Source organism: Centroberyx gerrardi, chromosome 8 (genome assembly GCF_048128805.1).
Source record: "Centroberyx gerrardi isolate f3 chromosome 8, fCenGer3.hap1.cur.20231027, whole genome shotgun sequence".
Lineage (NCBI taxonomy): Eukaryota > Metazoa > Chordata > Actinopteri > Beryciformes > Berycidae > Centroberyx > Centroberyx gerrardi.
The window spans coordinates 19,902,963-19,924,783 of record NC_136004.1 but is presented as its reverse complement, the minus strand read 5'-3'; the positions used below and the strand labels follow the sequence as shown (position 1 = coordinate 19,924,783).

Genomic DNA, 21,821 nt, shown 5'->3' with positions numbered 1-21,821 from the left:
TTTATAACTGACAAGAAACTTTCTGAAATACACACTCTCACATACACACACTCGAACAGCAACTCATCCAGACATGTACGCACACAGACACGTAGAAGGACACTCTTAGATGCCCATGCATGCACACACATGTGCATAATCCCCCCCAACACACACACACACACACACACACACGTAGTGTGCGGGTGTGCATTCAAAGGGAAGTCAGACAGCACACCCTGACACAGCAAAGAGAATATAAAACCAAGGGGAGCTGGACACTGTGCATGTGAGAGTGTGTTTATGTGTTTCAGGAAGAGCGAGAGACACAGACAGACAGACAGATTGTGTGTGTGTGTGTGTGTGTGTGTGTATTCAAAGCCTTCATGTCTGAGTCTGCACTCTGAGACAGACTGTGCAGAACTGTTCTGACAGTGCAGAACTACAAAAACTGACACAAGTTCTGTGTAAGTTTTTGCTCAAAACAATAGAGAAAGGCTCATGCTCTTGATCAAAGTTATAGAATAACCCAAAGAAACATCACTGCATAATACTAGCCATTAAAAATAGGCTCATAAATTGTATTACTTTGTTGCATATCAAAATAAATGTGGGCAACATCGTGAATTTGGAAGCTTATATATTAAATCTAAATCACACAACATTTGACATAAATATGCTAAAGAGCTCACAGATGCCTCAAAATTACTTTTCTAACTCCACAAAAACTTCAAACTCCTCAAAAAACTAAAAAACATCCCATCCTGTTCTGCCTCTTTCACATCAAGATGTCGGCAAACCTCTGTAGACGCAACAGTACCCACAACAAACAACAAGCTTTTCCTTCCATCCATGCTTCTGCAGCCATCTTTCATCCCCTGGGCTTTGTTTTGACCAAACAAATTTCTCTGTCGCCACCTAGCTAATCTCCGCCTATCTGCCCTACCTTGCTATCAAGATTGCATGGGGATTGAGTCTGGCTTTGATACAGGGGCCTTGATGCAGGAAAGCTATCGGCTCCAATCTGAATTCCCTTTTCTTGTTAGACAGAGCACCATCTCTACCAGTCTGACCCTACTGGATACAGCTCAAACTGGGAGAGAACCAAGCTCCTCCTATTCACACCTACACACTACAAAGACTGTGTATGTACATTCACAAAGGCACACTAGTAAACACACACATATACATGCAAGCACGCACACACAGACACACACTCAAGACACAACACACACTCCCTCTCTTTGATCCCAGGCTATTTTTTCCTCTGTAGGGTGCCACTCAAACATTCATAACATCTTGCTTTTGGACTTTAAACTGCAGTCTCTCTCTCTCTCTCTACCTGTCGGTCTATTTCTCTTTCTTCTTCTTTCTTTCTCACAATATTCAGAAAAAAAAAAATCACAATATGAGTTTTGTCAATATCGCGCAGCATCTCTTTCTCTCTCTCTCTCTCTCCCACTGCGATAGTGATCCAAGCGATAAAGCCGGCCTCTATTATTAGCAGTGTAATAGAGGGCTGTGGTTGTGAGGATCTGACAAGGAGATGATAAGAAAAGTGCTTACTCCTCCATTCTCCCTGCTCTCCTCCTATATCATTTAGAAAACAGTCGCAGTGCAGCAGCGGATCATGGCCAGCTAATGGCCTTAGAATATCATTGCTGCCACAGTAAGCAACACTTACCATTACTCAATTTGCACAGACGTTAAAAAGAACACCATTAAATTTAAGAATTCATATACGTTATTCCATTAGCCTAGGATGGTCCAATAAATATTTGTGTTCATGAACAACTCTCTCCCAAAGCCACAAACCAAATTACTAAGAGTCAAACTTGAGCTGTGCAAGCCTGGAGTTGCTCTACAGACTAAGGAATGGGACATTGATGTTATGGATCCACAGCAGGTTTGTTTGAGTTTTCACACTCCGTTTTTTATAGTGGTTTTGGCAGTTCTGTACCACAACATGTAGGCCAACCCTTATTCACGGAAAATGCCCCTGGGTGCTTTTCTAGACACATGTGCCGTCTTTCTCAATTTATTGTCGATGGAGCAGCTCCAGATTTGATACCTGATAACATCACCTGGTTGAATCTTAGTTCACTGTGTTCAGGCTTTGGGAGAGAGAGTTGTTCATGTTCCCAAATATAGATTGGACTGTCTTAGACCAAAGGAATAACATTTTTTAATAACAGGGGAATTGTTAAATTGAGTGCAGTTACCCTTTAAGGACCAACATGTACTGTATGTCTGCAAGCAAAACACACACATGCAGACACATACACACACACACACACACACACAGGACAAGACAATGGAGTAGTGTGGATTATCAATAGTTTTTGCAGCAGAGTAGAAATAGAGTTCACCTACCTAGACAGTGACCACTTAATACCTCAGGCCTATCAAACATGAAACATATGCTTACCACTACAATTCCTGACAAAGAGTTTGTGAAACTGTGTGCGAAAATGTGCTGCTGAGTGTGTGTGTGAGTTTTCTCTCTTGTTAATATAAAAAAGTCAAGTAACAGTACAAAACAAGATAAGGCATGCTTATCCCTACAGGCTGATGTAAGTCGCTTGAGCAAAGAGGTTGTGACAACGTGTTGATATCCTTATTATCCAGTGAGTGTGTGCATGCGTGTGTGCCTATGCTTGTACTGAGGTGAGAGTCAACAACAGCCTGTGCATGCGTGTGTGCGTGTTTGTGTGTTTGTGTGTTCCTACGCTTGTTGAGAGTTAAGATTTGACAACAGCAGCAACAGCAACCAAAGCCAGAGTGGATTTCCAGGAGTGGATGTATTTGGAACGCTGTGGGCGACTCTGAAAAGACTCAAAATATGAACAGTTTCCCAGGATGCCACCTGATGTGTGTGTTTGTGTCTATGTGTTCAGCTGTGTTTATGCGTGCATCCATGTGTGTGAATTTGGCTGGATTTATATACGCATGAACCCGTGTGTCTGCGTCTCGGTATGCGCATCTCTGTGCACGTGTGTGTGTGTGTCTGCATTAGCGTTCTCGAGTGTGTGTTCTGCCAAGCCTGAGAAAGTGACATATCGAAGCAGCTTCCTGTATCTATAATTCATGGAGCAGGCTCCAAACAAAGAACGGAGTGTTCGGCTCCCATCAGACATGCTACAGGGGAACCGACACGGTTGCTAAAGCTGCAAACAAAAAGAAATAAATCCCTCATATAGCTGGCTAGCTAGAACCTGGAGCTAACATGAGGTATTATATAGTGTGATAGTAGAAACACGCACACAGACAGACAAGCAGGCTGACAAATACATGTAGAATAAGGGATACTCTTCTCTCTCTGGGTCATGTCTGTCTTTTTGCCTTAATGGATTTTCTCTGACCTACATTATCAGGAAACAAACAGACAAACCGTTAGGACTCAGTCTGACGGCTTCATTGGAACAAAGCCCTTTTCAACACCATCTCATATTTCTTTTCTTGTGATAGGTAGGTACCTGTAATCAGCCATGCCCACTTAGATGACTACTGTGCAACGTTTAGATAACAACTCTAGCCCAAATACACTTTCAGAAAAAAGATGCAACACTGTACCTTTTGTCAATGAGGTTCTGTCCTCCTGCTACTTGGGCAGAAGCTATAGTTGCGCTCATCACTCCTTTCTCTGCTAAAAATGTGTACGTTTTACGTTTCTATGTAGATCAAAAATAAGGTAAAGTAACAATGACATTTTTTATATCAATGAATGTCAATTTTGCTACTCTCCATCGCTGACTGATATAACGCAACAGTGACTTAACCTATACCCAGTACATGAACACCTTTACATTTGCTGTTCTAAACACCTGGTGCCTGGTAGGTCATTCATGAGAAAAATCCTGTGGCGCACAGGCATTGCTGTGTTTTATGTTTCCAGCAGCAGCAACAGGAGTTTAATAAACAGAAGAAGAACTGGATAGTTGGCATGAGAAGCGATAGCCATCATGGCTGAACAGACAAAGGAAAGAGCGCCATCTACAGAAACTCAAACTTCATCAGGCGAAAATCCAGGGAAAAAGACGTCACAGTGCGGTCACAGTAGGAGCCTTTATGCCATTTGTACCTTTTAGACCCACAGAGTCTAAGGCACACCTACTTACATCCAAGTCACATATTTTTCTGCATGTTTACAGCTGGAGGTCTTAAAATTGACATCAACCCAACCGGTATGTTTCAGGTTTAGCGGCATCTGACAGGCTGTTGCTTTTCATATGATGAATAGCAACAACTGAACATGCTGTTGCTTCCGTTCATTCAGTATAATGTAATGTCATGATTCCTCCATAGGGCCTAGCTTGCATCTGCTCCTGTCAACACCTCCATTATTGTTGGGATATGTATGCCCTGTAATTAAAATGCTACATATGGTTAATAGCATTAGACATATGCGGTGCTTTTAACACCACCATGTGTCACAGGCAGTAGCTATCAACGTGATGCCTGCCCTAAATATCACTCAGACAAATGAACCAGGCAGATGGGGGGAAGAGGGGTGGGTGTTCATTAAGATGGAAACAAAAAGAGAGAGGGGAAAGAGAGAAAGAGAGAGATGTCAAATATTGAAAAGAAAGTGAGTGATTGCAGAGATGGCAAGATAAAGACAGACAGAAAGAGATGGAGTGGATGTGGCGATGGAGAGGGAAAACAGGCTTTTCATAACTGATGGAAGGATCATTTCTTATCTATTCATATGTCACTGTGAGTCATCCTTTAGAGCAGCCAAAAATAGCTTTTCCACCAACTGCACCCAGTATGTTCCCCCTCTCATTCACTCGCCAATTCTCTTCTTCTAAAAGAGCAATAGAGAATCAGAGGATGTGCAACAGAGAGAAGGCGAGAAAGATTGAAAAAGTTGGGAGTGTTACAGTGCACAGGTGAGAAACTTGGAATATATATGTGCAAGAAAGAGAAATAGAGTTACAGGCAAAGAAGAAGAGCAGAGACAGAGATAAAGAGATGGAGAGAGAAGAGAGGCAGAGGCCCACAGAATGATTGATGGACAGAGGGATAAAAAGAGAGATAAAGAGAGTGAACAAGAAAAAAAGACATAAGCAGAGAGAGGGAGAAACACACTGGTGAGAAATTTAAAAGCAACATGTAGGCTATATTCTGTCTGAATGGCACCTGACAAGAGAAACAATGTCTGAAAATAGCCTGGTTTAACAACATGTTTTCACATGTTCACACATACAACGCTTCCTAAATGGAGGGTGCAAACATGGAGAGGAGACAAGGTACATTAAACACCTGAAAACTGACGAACCCTGAATTAGAATGACTAGAGGTGGCAGTCATTTGCAGAGGCAGAGGAAGCTACGCCTCTCTGGACTATTTATGCAAGGCTTACTGTTTACAAGCCTTTCAGCGCAACTCGTTTCAATCCTGGAACTCAGAATCAAATTGCTAAATAATTTTTATCTGGAGAAATGTACCTAAATTAATCTTTCAATTCATAGTGTGTGGGTGTGTGTGTTATTAGTGCACCGTAATCAAATCAGATCAAACAGATCACCACCTTTTATTAACCAATAACCCGAGAGCTGCGGTGAAAAACTAACCATATTTTCACACATTTACTGTGATCTCACATCTCATATCATTTCCCAAAATCCGTCCTTGGGTCTTTTTTTTAAAAACACAAAATAAAGCCTCATGCCTAAGAGCCTTTAAATCAAGAGGCTTGACGTTGCAGAGCCATGGAGAATGGAGACACTCAATAGCTCTCGCGCCAAGATAAACAAGCCAAGGAACACGAGCCTTGTGTGAGCCATAACAAGATGATTATGGTAGTGGCAGCTAGCTAGCGATGCCTGATACGGAGAAAGAGAGAAGGCGGCATGTCATGTACCAGCCTCTGCTGCCAAGCAAAGGAACTCTGTCTACTTTCCAACAGGGCTGGAAAGTGCCGACAACGTGCTGTAGTTGAAGAGCAGCAAGCATTGGAAAGAGCAGTCATGGATAGGTAATGTAGTGTAGCAAAATGACATGAACTAAGGGTGGATCCGCACTATGAGATTTCTTGAACTAATTAAGCTATAAATTTGCTGCAAATTTTGAGGAATACTCTTAGAATAGCCTGGCAAGCTAGACTCCTTTTACACCAAGGTATTTCCTCCACATTTTATTGCATCCCACTGATCAACAAACATGACCTGACTGATTGCTCCAGTCAAACATCAGGTGTGCCAATCAGAACAAAGTTAACTTCCTTGTTACTAACTCCAAGTTTGCCGCTTTCTATGGTAAAAGAATCTGCTTAGGATGAGGCGACTCCGAGGAAGCCGCTGAGAAAAGAGATGACAAAGGATTTTCGCCTTAATCTTCTAAATGTGTGTGGGGTGGTATAAATAAGAGCTAAGCCAGCCAAAATCTTGTAGTGTGAGCCTTTCCTAACTAACAAGTGGTGTGCCAGGTTCCTGGATAAGTGGCACTCAACCCCTTCAGCCAGGGCTTCCATTTTGAAACAGTATGCATTTTAATGTATGGGGTTGGCACAGAGATAGTGGGGGTCATAGGCAGTGGGGCTGTGTGTGTGTTTGCCTCTGTGTGTGTATGTATGTGTTTGTGTGTATGTGCATGAGCAAGGGAGAGAGGGCGGGTGATGGCTGCTATTCACAACTGTAGAACCCGTTTTTTCCACTATGTGGCAGCGCTAGAGGATTGCCAAGGCAGCCAGCCTGTACCCCCATGGTATGTAGACACTGTCGCTTTCACACTCAGTGAGGTGGGGGGGGGGGTTATAATGTGTGTGTGAGTGAGAGAGAGAGGCAGAGAGAGAGAGAGAGGGTTCCACTTTACAGTATGGCTGAAGCCTGAAGATGAAGCCTGGTACAGGTCAACTTCAGCTGCCCCTCCAACAGATCAAATACATTTAATCACTAACCTCCAACACAATGCCAGACACAAATGTGGTGTCATCAACAAATGTAGTTATGATGCAAGACAATATATTTACCATTTCTATGCGGGGCTATTCAGTTCATTCCAAAGTAGAAATTCATTGCACTGAGCAGCCTTGGCTAGCAGGCTGAATAGAGAAATGCTGTTGACTAGTAGCTATGGTGCGAGCAACGTGCACCTGTGGCATGTAGACTGAATTCAGGCCACTCTGGACTCAGCGGCTGCATTCTACAGCTATACTTTACCTTTCAACAATACACTCTCAAATATCAACATCAAAGAGGTTGGCTGTTCTGTAAGACACTGGTGACAATTTGTTGATACAGGCGGAGGAAGCACTCCATGCCCTATCATTGCATGTCTGTTGACAACAGCGCCAGGCTCCAACCCACTCACTATAATCATTATTTCAAGAAAAGCAAAAGGCCTAGCTGGGTATCATTTCACTACGATTATATCCCATCACAGCACAATGCAAGCACACAAAGACAACTGTTGTTATGAAATGCTGCACAATTCAGAAAACAAAAGAATGCTATAGAACAATCAAAACAGAAACAACATGAATAAATACCCAAACCTGATGATGGCATGATAATATGTCTGCATTATTACAATATTTTGAAAAAAAAAATGCAGCCTTTTTTTACATTTACGCCTATCAGCCAACCTTCACCGGAATGAATGGATGTGATTTGGCTCTGCTGTTCTGCAATCAGTGTGCCTTGTTTCAGCTGAATAGATTTCTCACTCCAGTATAGTTCAGCCAAGAGTTAAAGCAGCTTCTCTAAAATAAACTCTAACAAAATTTTTTTACTGAAATGAAGAAAAAAAACACACATACACATCTGACGATCTCGGTCTTAAGCACACTTTTACCGGTGCTACCGGCTACTGCAAAATGGAACCACATTATCGGGGGATTAATGATTACTCACAAACTGGTTGTGAAACAAAATGGGCTGAATAAACAGAGAGAAATAAAAGCTGATCACAGGAGTGGGAGATGTGAGAATAAAAGAGGGATGTTAAATCAATGAGATTTAAATGGGAGTTGCGGTTGGATTTGCCGGGTTGACGGCTTCCCTATCTGGGTGTCAAGCATGTACCGTGGGTGTGCTAAACAACATCCAAACATCCCCAAATCCCCCAGGAGCCTTTTCAGAGGCAAAAGAATCTGGGAAAGGGACTGAAAAAGAGAAAGAGAGAGAGAGCGTGATAAAGAGTGAGAGAGGGAGAGAGAGAGAGAGAGAATCAGTGGGTACCTCTGAAGCAAATAAAAGCCATGACATCATTGTATGGCATAGAGCAAGGAGTGAGGAGGCGAAGAGTGGGGTGAAGGGAGAGAGAGAGAGGGAGAGGGAGAGAGGGAAGCACCCACAGCCAGCCATTCTGCCTTGCGGGGCCCATCCTCAGGAATGGATAAGAGCTGAACAATGGGCTCCCGCTGAATGGGATCCCAAATCCCACAGGAGAATAACAAATCACCAGGGGGAGAGGGGGAGAGAGAGATGGAGAGAGAGAGAGAGAGAGAGAGAGAGAGAGAGAGATGGAGAGAGAGAGAGAGAGAGAGAGAGAGAGAGAGAGAGAGAAAGAGAGAGACTTAAAAAGATGTGCACACAAAGCAACAAAGCATCTTGGGACATGTAGAGCAAGGCAAGGAGAGATTGAGACAGAGCTGCCTTTGTCCTCCCTGGCTGGTGGGTGGCTTGGTGCAGAGGATTTGAATGTGGTAGCGTTTACATCAGAGCTCTCCAATATATTGATCTGGCCATGTAATCCCTCCAATGATAAATAAAAAGGTTGGATCTGCTGTGCAAGTGTTGTTTGTTGGGGCTACATGACAGAGCCTGTGGGAGGCAAGAAGCAGGCTTTATGTAACTTTTCAGGGGAGCTTTGCGTTGTGTTCAGAGTTTGGCCCGCTGTTCGCGATGCTGTTTTGACAGGGAGATGTGAGGCAGAGTGGAGCAGGGAGGGATGTTCAGGGAGGTGCTGATCACAGCACCTCAGTCCTCACACAAGTCAAATGGGATGTTTAATTGCATTCTTCATCTCTCAGTTTTAATAAATAAGGTCGCAGCCTTCACTGTGAGGGCTCGATGTGCGTGAGTGTGTATGTCTGTGCATCTTCGTGTACGTGCGTGTGTGTGTGTGCGCTTTCAAACAAAGAGCTTCCGTTCCTCTGTGATTACAGCACTGCTGCTGAAAGCCAGGACAGAGAAAATAAATTAGAATCACAAGAAGAAAAGTCTTTCATGTCTGATGCTTTGATAACAAAAACAAGCAGGTTTCCACAAACTAGAATTAGTTGGCTTATAATTTGGTACTGGCTGGGGACAACTTGACAAAAATTTCAAACAACAAATGGAAGATTCACTCATGAATAAGTCACAAATAAAAGAAAGGGAAAATAGCACTATGACATTTATTTTTGGGAACTGTAACAAAGAAAACGGTAGAAAAAGAAGCAGTGCTCATGTTGAGGTAGAGTGACGCAAATGTAGCAGAATCGAAGAAGCCGCTATGCTTACTGATCTGGTAGAAATATGATCTTTCAGATAATTCAGTAGCACTTGGGTATGAATGAGCACAATTAACAGCGGGGCTGTCTATGACGCTTGCAGGCACTCCTCCTATGAGAGGTTTGAGACTAAATACAGATGTAGCCATTGTAAAACTACTGCACATTCGACTGTATGCTTACTAATACATACTACTGGTGCACTTGGCATTCAAGAAAGAACTGTCTGTAGAATAGATGCATTTTAATTGCTCAATTGTTGCTAGAAGTGCACAAAGTCATTCTCCAGTTCACTGTCAGTAGAGTAGCTTGAGGTTGTCTGTCTTGACACAATGCAGAGTCACAGTAGAGTCACGTCAAGTAGATTTTGGGTTCAAGTTGTTCATGTTCACAAATTTTGATCAAATTGTCTAAGATCATAGGAGGAACATATGCAAATTATGTTTTGGATTGGAGTTTTGCTTTAAAGCTACATTTACCTAATTTTTTCCTGCTGCTGTTTGAAACTCTAAGAGCCTTACTACTTCATCAATTCTGATCAAGTCTGTCTGAAGCTATCAACTACAGACATCCTTTGAAGTCTGAGCCAGCATATAGAAGCTACATTAGCTCACTAGCTATTATCCTGGGCCTTTGCGGCCTAGCGTGTCCACAATAAATATTGAAATCGGCAGTGTCTGCCTCGCAAGTGGATGTTCTGTATTATGAATGTCAGCCTCCCCTGGGACGGCAGAGCAGTGGCTCATTCTAATGCCAATGGACAGAGAGAGAGAGAGAGGAGAAAGAGAGAGAGAGAGAGAGAGAGAGAGAGAGAAAGAGAGAGAGAGACAGACACCAAGACTGTCAAGGGGTTTCAACTTTCAGACTCATCAAAGCGACATCATAGTGTCTACTCGCACAAGTATTAGGAAAGAGGAGGATGGACGTAAAGGAAAAAGGGAGCAAAAATGGCAGAGTAACAAAAAGAGAACGGGTGAGAGAAAGACAGAGGGACACAGAGGAGAGAGAGAGAGAGAGAGAGAGAAAGAAAGAGAAAGAAAGTGAGCTCTCTGTCTCACCAGATGTTTGGGGGGCCTGAGTTCATAGTGCTCTTCCTTATTGTACATGCAGGCGTACAGTATGCTGTACAGGCACACTAGACTGCACACTAAGCTTAACTACGCACAAGTGTAGCAGTAGACATTTAGTTAGACAATCATTGTCTTAATCCCAACTATTTACATGCTTGCTGCACTGTTGTTCTACCCAAGAGAGGACATATTTGCAAAATACTATAGCACTAAAATAAAATAGATGCCATAACATTTCTAGAATGGCTTCCACTCATTATGCCTTCTGCTCATTATGCCTTTCATCAGTCAAGGTTTGACCTTATCCTTTGTAGGTCAATGTGGCGTGTGTCTTAGTTATTCTAGAACAGAGGCAACCATCTAAAAACTAGGAGGCTGCTAATTGTGTCTCAGTTTTGATCTTCTTCTCTCTTATGTAATTCCTTTGCCTCAAATTCTGAGGTCTCTTGACCCCCTGAAATTTTACAAGTCCCCGGGCCTGGGCACCCGTGAGTTGGCCAACACTGATAAAAAGTGAAGGAGAAACTGCACAGCACCCTAAAACAGAGTGGACAGAAGACATGCATGCGATATGTACTCTACTAAGGCACGTCCAGCAACCAACATTAGAAGAGACGTGTGCACCAGATACTGGGCACAAAACAGTCTACTAGTGTCGGTGCTGCTCCTCCTCAAGCGCAGCGTTGTCTCACAGAGACCAAACCAATACGCTTCAGAATTAAAATGGGTAGATTGTGCACTTCTATTTCAAGGTCTGCGCAGTTGGCAAAGGACTAAATCTGGTGATCTGTATTCTAGGTGGCGTGCATAGAAAACACCCTCTCAAAATACCAAACAGCACAGATTCTTTCTTTTTCTGAAAAAAAAGGATACATTTACAGTTGTTGCGATGAACGCTAAGCTCTGCAAGCCATTAATAACTGCAACTGTAAATGCCTGAACTAAAGGGACATCCCATACATGATGGAGAGGGAAATGTACACTAGAATCCCAAAACTACTACTACTACTACTACCACATACAGGGGAATCCACTACTCCCAACGCTCCCTACTCCATACATCCCACAATGAACAGTGAAGGAAATGTACACAAGACCTCCCCCCGTTCCTTCCACCCCTTTCCTCCTCCATGTCACCTCCCCCCGTCCTCTTCTCCTCTGCCTCATCTTCTTCCTCCTCTCGTGCCTTCTTCTTCCTTTTATCCCTCTCCTGCTCCTCCTCATCTCCTTTTCTCTGTTCTTCCTCCCCCTCCTCCTCATCACCTTCCCCTCATCCTCATCTTCTTCCTTCTATTCCCTCTCCTGATCCTCTTCCTTCTCCACCTCCTCCTCCTCCTGATAGTCAAGTAGAGTATAGACCACTAGGGAGGCGGGCCTTTATGCATGGTGAGGGAGTCTGAGTTGTTCTGTCTCAGCTGCTTATCCTTAGGGATGGTGCTACACTAGACGACAGAAGCCACACTATATCTACAATGAATGAAACATGTTGCATACTGGGAGGCCTGTTTCACTTCTCCTTCTAAGGATTAACTATGGTCCACACTAGGAACATTAAGAGATGGGTGTGAGGATATTTGCTTGTGTGCAAATGTATTGCGATGTTTCCCCAACACAGTTTTCATGCTGCAGAGGCCTATGAAACAGCACCACAAAGCACAACAACTCTCCACTGAACCCAATACAAATTAAATTCTGGCAGGTAGCAGCTACCATAGGTGGGGTGGCTACCCTGCCTATTCCATGGTAGTGATGTATTAAATTGAATTTCTGTTATGTACTGTTAATCCACATACTCTGGGAGGAGGGAGGAAAAGGTTAAGTTAAAAAAAATCCCTTAAAATTAAATCCTTCAAGGGAAATGGAAAAATCCTATCCTAAAAAGCAGTCCACTAATTTCTCCTAATATGTCTCCTAACATCTCCTCCACTGTACTGTACTGTAGGGATATGTCACATACTGTTTAGTGAAGGAGATATGAAGCACCCTGGCTCTCCTCCTCCTCCTCCTCAGGGAGCGTGCTAATGAAGCAGGAGGCTGGTCAGATGGAAGAGTCTCTAACTCTCCGCTTGGTTTCCATTCAATCAATAATATACAGATGGTCCCTCCTTGCCTTCCTCTCCTTCTCTTTCATTTCCTTTCCTCTATCCTCCTTATCTTCATTATTTTGCTCTATGTCCTATTTTATTTGTTTTCACCTCTTCTCCTTCACCCTCATATTTTCTCTCATCTCCTTGCTCTTCCCCTCCCTTTCGCCCTTCTCCTCTCCTCTGTCACCTTTAATCCTCTAATTTCCCCTATTCGCAGTTTTCTCTTCTCCTCTTTTAGACACTTAGCGGCAAAGGCGTTATAAATCTGCATTGTAATTAGAATGACACTTGCAGTGGGGTTTCATTGCTATTTGCAACTAATTTACTTCTCAGTCACCACAATGTTTTGACATTCCAGAACTTACACTGTGCAATTCACAGAGTTTGGAGAAAACAAACTTACTGACAGGAAACTCTAATCAGGAAACACCAATGGAAATAAAAACTGTGCACACTCAGACTGCCTAAATACAAATTTAAACGAGATATCCTATCCAGCTATCACTGGCGCTGAGAGACCCTTTCCTACCTGTGGGACAACAGTGCCCCCTGCTGCTTACCGGAGGAAGTGCGCCTCAGTGTTGTTAAGTGAAGTTGTTGGTGAACTGTGGCAGCTCCCTCTACACTATTAACCTAGTCTTGCTTCAGCCCCCTGGCTATCTCCACCCACGAGGGGAATTGTGTAAGTGGATTTAAATAAATTAATTCGTCTTTCTCTAGCCTGGGGAGAATATGGTGAAAAACAGTAAAATCCTCCCGTTGTTGCATCCAAGGAGATAAAGAAAAACATATATTTTCTCTAGCTTAAGCCTATAGGCCCACACTTAAGGACAGCAGCAATTTGAATATGTCATCCCTAATTCCATGTTTGAGCTGGGCTGGCATTCTCTAGGGACAGAATACTAAGCAGCATACAAAAGAGACACTTGACTAGTCAGCTAGAACAAGGCTAGGGGAATAATCAGTCCCACCATTTTGTGGCAAAAAATCTTTTAAAGTAGACCAGTCAATTGCCTAAAGGCCTAGACAAAAAATTGCAGTCTATGCTAACAACCAGCTGTCCTGTCTAGTATTTAGAATCTGTAGTAATGATGCTTTATTTTTTTGACAACAGGAATATTACAGTAATAACTGGGAACTAGGATCTGCTTGAGATGAAGGTGGCACACAAATTGTAATTATGTTAAGCTGCTCTAGTCTACAGCATCATATAAATGCCTAAAAGCAATCTAAAGAGAATGCCACCATACTACCTTGTGGCTGATTCTGGCATATTCAAAGAAAATAAGAAAAGCCTATTGGCACAGTTTTCCTTGGCTTTGCTTTGTTTTGTTTTGTGACAGCCAAAGGTGATGAAGTTTGCCAGTGGGATGGGTTTTGTACAGGGAAAGGCGGAGACTCTAAGATCACACAACTAACTTTGCGGCATAAATAAGGCACCTAAAAACCTTTCTGAAGCCCTCATGTTGCAATGAAAAGATGCACCATATTTTAACATTCTGAGGTTCAAATTTTCTGTTACATGATATAAGAGTTTAATATGCAGGTGAAACCCTGGCACTGGGCATCAATATTACCACCGGTGAGTCTGGCCTGCTGCCACATTTACTATTAAGCCAGAATGCTGAATATATTTCAAATATCTGACAAAACATCAACAACACTTGATTAATCTTATCGTACATAAGCTGTGTCAATATTTGAGGCTGTTAAGGTGTATAGCAGAATCAAAACACCAAATCTAGTAAAATGAGTTATTCACACATCACATACTTTTTTTTACACTCTCATAGAAATGTTTAATGTAATTTAATGTAAAAAAAAAAAACTGCCAAGGTTTAAAAGCTTTGAGGTCCTCATTTGTGCAATAGCTAGACTAGAGAACAATCTATCTCCCAATGGACGAGACAGAAATGAGCCAGGCAGACCCTCAAGGTCCCGGCTATTACAGTAACTAGGCAGCATTAGCTAATAGGGATCCAAACAAACTCTGGAGAATACAAATGAATGGAAACAGTGCAATGCAAATCCATATACTTGTGTGCGTTTCCATTTTTTGGGTGGTCTATCATGTTTCCATTTTTATGTTTATATTCTGTATTAAAACTTTTAATACTTTCTGTTGTGATGTAAATACTATTACTACTACTACTACTACTACTTATAATAATAACAATAATAATATTTAAATCAAAACAGTGAATATTAAGAGTAGGCCTATTAATACTGAAACAATAACTAATGAGCTGAATAAGGCCCTAAATGTTTATGTAAAAAAAATGGGAACACAAGGGCTAAATAAAGGGACAGTGCAGTGTTAGCTACAACATAAGCCCCCAATAAATGCACATATAGTCCAATCCTAGCCACAGTGTAAGCCTCTAAAGAGAATAAAGAGACCCTGGAGGCTTTGGATAACAAGCTCCCTGGTCTCTGGTCTTTACACTGCAGTTGCTCTGGACCCAGATGTACCTCAGGGTCAAGAGAGACACCAAAGGGATTAGGATCTATTGGCAAAGAAGGAGGGATAGATTGGATGAAGGATGAATAGGTTCCTCAAGGAGGAATGAGCACTGAACAGTTCTCTGCTTAGAATTGATAACAAATACCTGTTTTCTACTTGTGTGTGTGTGTGTGTAGATATCTGCATGTCTGTGAGAGAAAAAGAGCAAGAGAGAGAATGACATTTACATTGTGTGTGTGTACTGTGCACACATACACAGGTGTGTGTGTGCATACCTCAGAGTCTTCACTGCGAAGCCCCAGTTGGAGGATAGCACTGGGATCCTTCAGTTTGGCTTGGCTGGACTGGGCCATCTGCAGGTTCAGCTGCCAGCCAACATGCTCCAGCTGGAACACACACACACACACACATCCAGTGTTTTCTTTACATTCATTTAGCTGCGGTGATCACCCACAGTTATGTAGATAACTGTGGGCGGTCGCTGAGAGATAAGTGTAGATACAATGAAAAGTCATGATTTGGCTATACTGGACAAAAAAAACTATTAGAGTTGCAATTACAGCAGGAAAAGAAGAGGATATCCATACATAATGATATAAATATTCAAATAAGAGCCATTCCTAAACTGCAACACCTATTGGATCAGATCCTGGAATGGGCCCAGGAGCAAACCTGGGTCTCAGAGTTACAATTAAAAAATTCTACAGGAAACCCTGCATCCAGCACACAAATACACACCCATGAGCATGTGCACCCACAATCAATATAGCACTTAGCGATTCAAGATTCAGAAAGTGGCGGCACTGTGGTTAGTGGTTAGCGCTGAGGCCACGGCAAGACGGACCTGGGTTCGATTACAAGCCCGGCCCCAGATATTACATCCCCAACAAAAGGGTGAAAAGAGGATTTCCCCTTTGGGAGATGAATGAAGTACATCAAATTAAATCAAGATTAGATAATGCAAAAACACTTTATAAAGATAATTAGTAAACAAATCTAAATAGTCAAATAGACCTGAAGAATACAATCTATCACTAACTAATCTGCCCAAGGATTACAAATAGTAAATCACAGCAGGCCTAGCTGACTGAAGATGGGTGCAAGCTACAAGATTACTTGCCACTGTCAAGACACATTTTCAATTCAGAAATTCCAAAGAAATTGCATTTTTACCTCTAAATACCTAAAATTGGGAAGGCCTATTTGATGCGAAAATCAGGCAAAAACCTTGTAGCGTCTCCTCTCACCAACCTTACCAATTCACTGACTGTCTGGCTGATTTACAGAGTGATACCTCATCAGTCAGCTGTAGCAGTGTGATAGATTAGCAGCACTGAGCTGAGGTAGGGCAGTTAAGTGTTTTATGATGCAGAGAGAGGCCATAATAATAAACCAAATGTGACTTATAGGCTGTAGATGCTTCCACAGCATCAGGAGACAGGTGTGAGGAGTCTGACTCCAAGGGGAAGGGGCCGTGCCACATCACTCACAGCAACAACAACATCCACACTGGCAAGAGATGTTGCTTGAAAATATCCCAACTCTATAGCGTTTTTCATTTTACTTGAAGTAGACAGAATTGGCCATAATGAGAAATAAATTAATAAATATATAAAACTATGATTAAATACTATACATAAATACATGTATAAGATAATATGCAGAGAAACCTGTCAATAAATACATGGAAAAAATTAACGTGAATATAATTTAATAAATGAGTAAAACAATACGTAATCCCCCCCCAAAAAAGAACATTGATTTCCTTATTAATTTATTTCTGTATTTCTGCATTTCCTGCTCCATAATATGCTAATAATTCTTCAGTAGCCATAGTGTCCGACACTAGTTAAGGCATAGTGAAGAAACTATTAGTTCACTGACTCTACAGTGAAAAGCATTATTGTCTCTGCAGTAGAAGCCAAATGTCTTAATTCTCTGGAAATCACAACATCAATCATCACAGTAATTGGCCTGGCCAGTCTTCTTGGCAGTGACCAACTTATAGCCTAATTGTGAAGTTATGACCACCTGCATGTGTTTAACTGACGCAGCCCCATTATCACAGCAGGGACAAACACACAAATAAATAGGGAAATATGTAAATGGGGAAATAAAACAAGCATTATTCTTGTTAATGCACTGTCTTACTCATTTATTTATTCATTTATGCTCAGTTTTTTTTTTCATTCATTTCTATGGCCGATTCTATCCTCCACCTTGTGTGACTTGACTATTCCCCAAAGCCAAGGCAGAAGTTTAATGGCTGTCACTGTCTACTGCTAGTCCAACAAGTAGCAAGAGACTCATGGGGGAAAGAAGGATGACTTACTAGACATGAAGGTATAACAACAACTGTTGCATAATACATACTGCATATTTATTTAGTGTTAAATTGGTAATAAGCCCCTCTGCTCCTCTGACTATCCGCTCCACTTTGAAAGGGAAACTGTTTGAAGTGTCTCTGCTTAATCAACTTGTACAGAGGAGCAACTTTAAAAAATATAGTGATAAGATTCGTGAGTTGTACGAGGTGTGACTGTCAATCCAAAGAGTAAGGATTTACACAAAACCGTTTATTTCAGAATTAAATTATGCTCAAAGTTTCTGAGCATTATTAACTAATAAATACTTAGTAAATAATTTGACACTGAAGAGTGGGAGCTGACATCCATTTAACTACAGGACCTGGCAAAAAAAAAAATTTTTTTTTAATTCCTAAATGAGTTGCTCAGATCCAAGAGCAAAACAAACCTCTCTGTTACAGACTCCTACTTGTCACCTGCATCCAAGCAGCTTCCCAGACTCTTTGAGAAAGACGTCTGGTTTGGACTAGGACCAAGAGACAGTTAAATATTCCCATCAGCCTTACCTTTTTGGGGGCAAAGACACTGTGCCTGAGCCTCTCCACCAGCTCAGGACCTGCGGTGGCCCAGGTTTGAGAAAACACCTCAGCCTTGTCTGGGCTCAGATGAACCGCCTCAAGCTGCTGCTGCAGAGCGGCCGGCTTCACATTTTGATACACTGCCTGAGGAGAGGAGAGGAGAGGAGAGGAGAGGAGAGGAGAGGAGAGGACAGGAGAGATGATTGTACTCCAATTATACATATAATAATTGCTTTCTATCAGCTAGAAACACAAACGGTCACTCCTTTAACACCAACACTCCCTTTAACACTAACACAACAATCAATTTTTAAACATCCATTTTTGAGGGTACCGTAGTTATATACTTATAATAAAAGCTATGTTTTACTAGTGACAATGATGCTAGCAACACTCACAGCCACTCAAACGGCACCAACACTCTCCATATTACACTAACACTGAACATAACAGTGACACAACACTACCACTCACACACACTCACAATACAAATACAACAGCGACCCCAGCTGGAGAACTGGACTTACTATGTGATCCAGATCAACAGGCACCAATGGTCAAGGATTTCCCAGTCTAAATGTAAACATCCTATCTTAGTAATTAGGCTATATTTTATCTGAGGCATTTGAATTCATTTACATAGAGTGTTTTGCTTACTTAGGGCTCCTCGATGAGATCCAGTCACCTAATGTTGACCCCTTATAATTGTTGAGTACTCTTAGACAACGCTGAGCTACCTATTCCCAAACAAAACCCATTATACAGGTAAAAACCCTGATAATAATTGAACAAAGGCTGTAAGAAGCTCTCACCTGCTCTAGAATAAAGGCAGCAGTCTCCAGGACGAGACTGAGAGCCTGTTTGTCCAAAGACAGAGCAGCCTGCAGCTTCTGCTCCTCCTCTTCGCTGAACGTACGCTCTCCCTATGAAGAAAGACACAAATCATTGCTATCTTGTGAGTAATTCAAAAGGTCACATTTTCAAGAATTAATAAATACTTGAAAGGCTTTTTTTCTGATTGAGGAACATACACTTAATGATATATCCAATGGCTTGTGAATGGATTATGTGGGTGCTAGGGCCCAGCACATAAAGAACCACATTGTGTTTCAATACAACTTGAGAAAAAGAGGATATCAACAATGGAGTTATGGGATTTTTTTTTCGATGGCAGGAGCATGTATTAACAAGTAATGCACAATAAACTTTATGAAAGGTAATTGAACAAGGACACACATAGACAACAGAGCAGCATCATAGCCACTTTTACAGCAGTGGCAAGACTCAAAATATTAATAAGCCTAATTGTGAAGTTATGACCACCTGCATGTGTTTAACTGATGCAGCCCCATTAACACAGCAGGGACAAACACACAAATAAATAGGGAAATATGTAAATGGGGAAATAAAACAAGCATTATTCTTGTTAATGCACTGTCTTACTCATTTATTTATTCATTTATGATCAGTTTTTTTTTCCATTCATTTCTATGGCCAATTCTGTCCTCCTCCTTGTGTGACTTGACTATTCCCCAAAGCCAAGGCAGAAGTTTAATGGCTGTCACTGTCTACTGCTAGTCCAACAAGTAGCAAGAGACTCATGGGGGAAAGGATGACTTACTAGACATGAAGGTATAACAACAACTGTAGCATAATACATACTGCATATTTATTTAGTGTTAAATTGGTAATAAGCCCCTCTGCTCCTCTGACTATCCGCTCCACTTTGAAAGGGAAACTGTTTGAAGTGTCTCTGCTTAATCAACTTGTACAGCAGACAACAGAGCAGCATCATAGCCACTTTTACAGCAGTGGCAAGACTCAAAATATTAATAATATAGGATCAAAAGCATTATTTTCTTTTAAACCATTGCCCTGCTGATGAATTATTTCTCTTGGCATGCCAAAAAAATAAAAAAATAAATGGACAAATTGTTTTTGGGATGAATGAGTGACACTCTATGGCAGCCAACTAGTCCTGTGAAACGAGCTAGACTGGTGTGATCAACTATCCCAGGGCCAACCAGGCATGTGTGGGTTCATTAGAGCTGAGCCTGACTGATGCTCCAGTCATTATGTATGCACTACTATCTCTGTTCCGTTGAAAAACCCTCTTGTCTTTGATTCAGATAACACTGCAGGCTGCTGTACCTTCAGATGAAGCTTCTGTATGATGCGGGAGATCAGCCTCGAGAACTTGCTCACGTCAATCGCGTTGATGAAAGTCACCGCTTCTTTTATGCTGTTTGGATTAAGCGTCAACGTTAACGACCACATACACCCTAAAATAACACCGCACACATATGTTTCATAATACTGAGTGTATTCAAACAGCCCTGGGGTCCAGGCAGGTCGAGTAAAACGTGGTCACGACAAATGACAGAGGAAGAAACCTGATGAAGAGACAGTTTAAAGAGAGCAGGAGTATATGAAGCTTAGCTAGGCTAAAATGTCTAACGTTATGCATCAAATCAAAGTAACGGTCAGTTTTATGGAGACTTGTAAGATGCTCTCGTGACTCGAAATGGTAGCTACTGCAAGACTTCTTTTTCTTTTAGAGGAGAAAAAAAAACACTACACACAAGCCTACCTTTGAGTCTCTTTAATAATAGCAGCCATGGTTGCCTTTTGTTTTCTTTAAATAAGCGATAAAGAGTTTAAATTTGTCAGAGCAGCATCTTCACAACACTGCTGTCATCTCTCCCTTCCTGTTGTCACAAGACGATGCACGTGATAGTCAAAGCTGCGTAAAAATACGCTCACACTGAAGCGCAATATTCAGAATACAAAAAAATTGTACAAAAAGAACGAAAACGTATATCATGTAAGTATTTACACAATACTGCTAACAATACTACCAAAAACCAATTACTGTGATCACACCAAGGCAGCGTTGCTTGCGCAAAAGCTGCGCATAATTTTCTTCGTCTTCTTCTACTTATTTTTTCTTCTTCTTCTTCTTCTTCTTCTTCTTGACTTTTACCGGCGGTTCACATCCTCGTTCGTTGTATTACCACCATCTAGTGGTTTTACAAATTATTAATCATGTCATTACTAGCTTTGATGTCATTCTTTTCCAGTTAAATTATCAGAGAATGCAAGGAATTGTATGAGTTTGATTGATTTCTTTAAGGATACATGTTACTGTTTTCATTGTTAATTGCTGTTCTCCATTCCCTCTCTCTCTGCACGATACTTCCCGCAGTGAATTAAAACATGCCTGACTGTGTCCTGTTCCTGACAATAATCACAGATACCTGTTGGACATTTCCCGATAATATTCAATGATTTGTTCAGCCAACTGTGTCTTCATCTAATCAGAGTCTTATAAAAGCTGCATATAATGATTCTGTGAATTTTCTCTGGTGCATCTGTCAGTGGGCGATGGACAAACAGCCAGCGACACGACTGCCAGCAACTGGTTGCAGTAGTAATTTAGTAAAGCCTGTTGCTGGGTTGATTAGTATTTGTGAGGTTAATGTAATATGTTTGAATTACAAAGTTTCTAGCCCAGGTTCGATCCTCGTATGGTCATACCTAGAACAAGACATTTAACACCATATCCAGAGACAGTGCACTGGCTGACCCTTTCATACTGGACTTACTTTTATAGTGTGGTAACACAACCTCACATACCTTTCAACTTGGCTCACTTTCCTTGTCAAGTTTTAACAGAAGCCCTTCACTGCTGGAACAAATCCCTGTACAGTGTTCACTTGTGTTTTTTTCTTTTTAGCACTATCCAAGCAACCCCTCTAATCAAAATCAGGCCTAAAACCACTGGTCTACCCACATGAAAAGTGTTTGTGTTAAATCGTACTGTATCAAACATCTTCTCAGTTTTAACTCACATTAAGAAATAAACACACATTAAGATTGAACAGTTTATTATGTTGCA

At 41.6% G+C, this 21,821-nt stretch overlaps 1 protein-coding gene across 1 annotated transcript in view; it reads right to left on the bottom strand.

Annotated features, from left to right (window-relative positions):
• The window catches only part of commd10 (COMM domain containing 10), a 48,855-nt gene extending 28,220 nt beyond the window's left edge, over window positions 1-20,635 (bottom strand). Inside the window, exons 1-5 of the mRNA XM_071919693.1 lie at window positions 20,514-20,635; window positions 20,075-20,165; window positions 18,736-18,846; window positions 17,912-18,067; window positions 15,315-15,425 (exon numbers count right to left, since the gene is read on the bottom strand). Of these exons, the coding sequence (XP_071775794.1) occupies window positions 15,315-15,425; window positions 17,912-18,067; window positions 18,736-18,846; window positions 20,075-20,165; window positions 20,514-20,542 (498 nt within the window). The 5' untranslated portion in view covers window positions 20,543-20,635. The remainder of the gene's footprint in view (window positions 1-15,314; window positions 15,426-17,911; window positions 18,068-18,735; window positions 18,847-20,074; window positions 20,166-20,513) is intronic.
• Window positions 20,636-21,821: the final 1,186 nt, after the last annotated feature.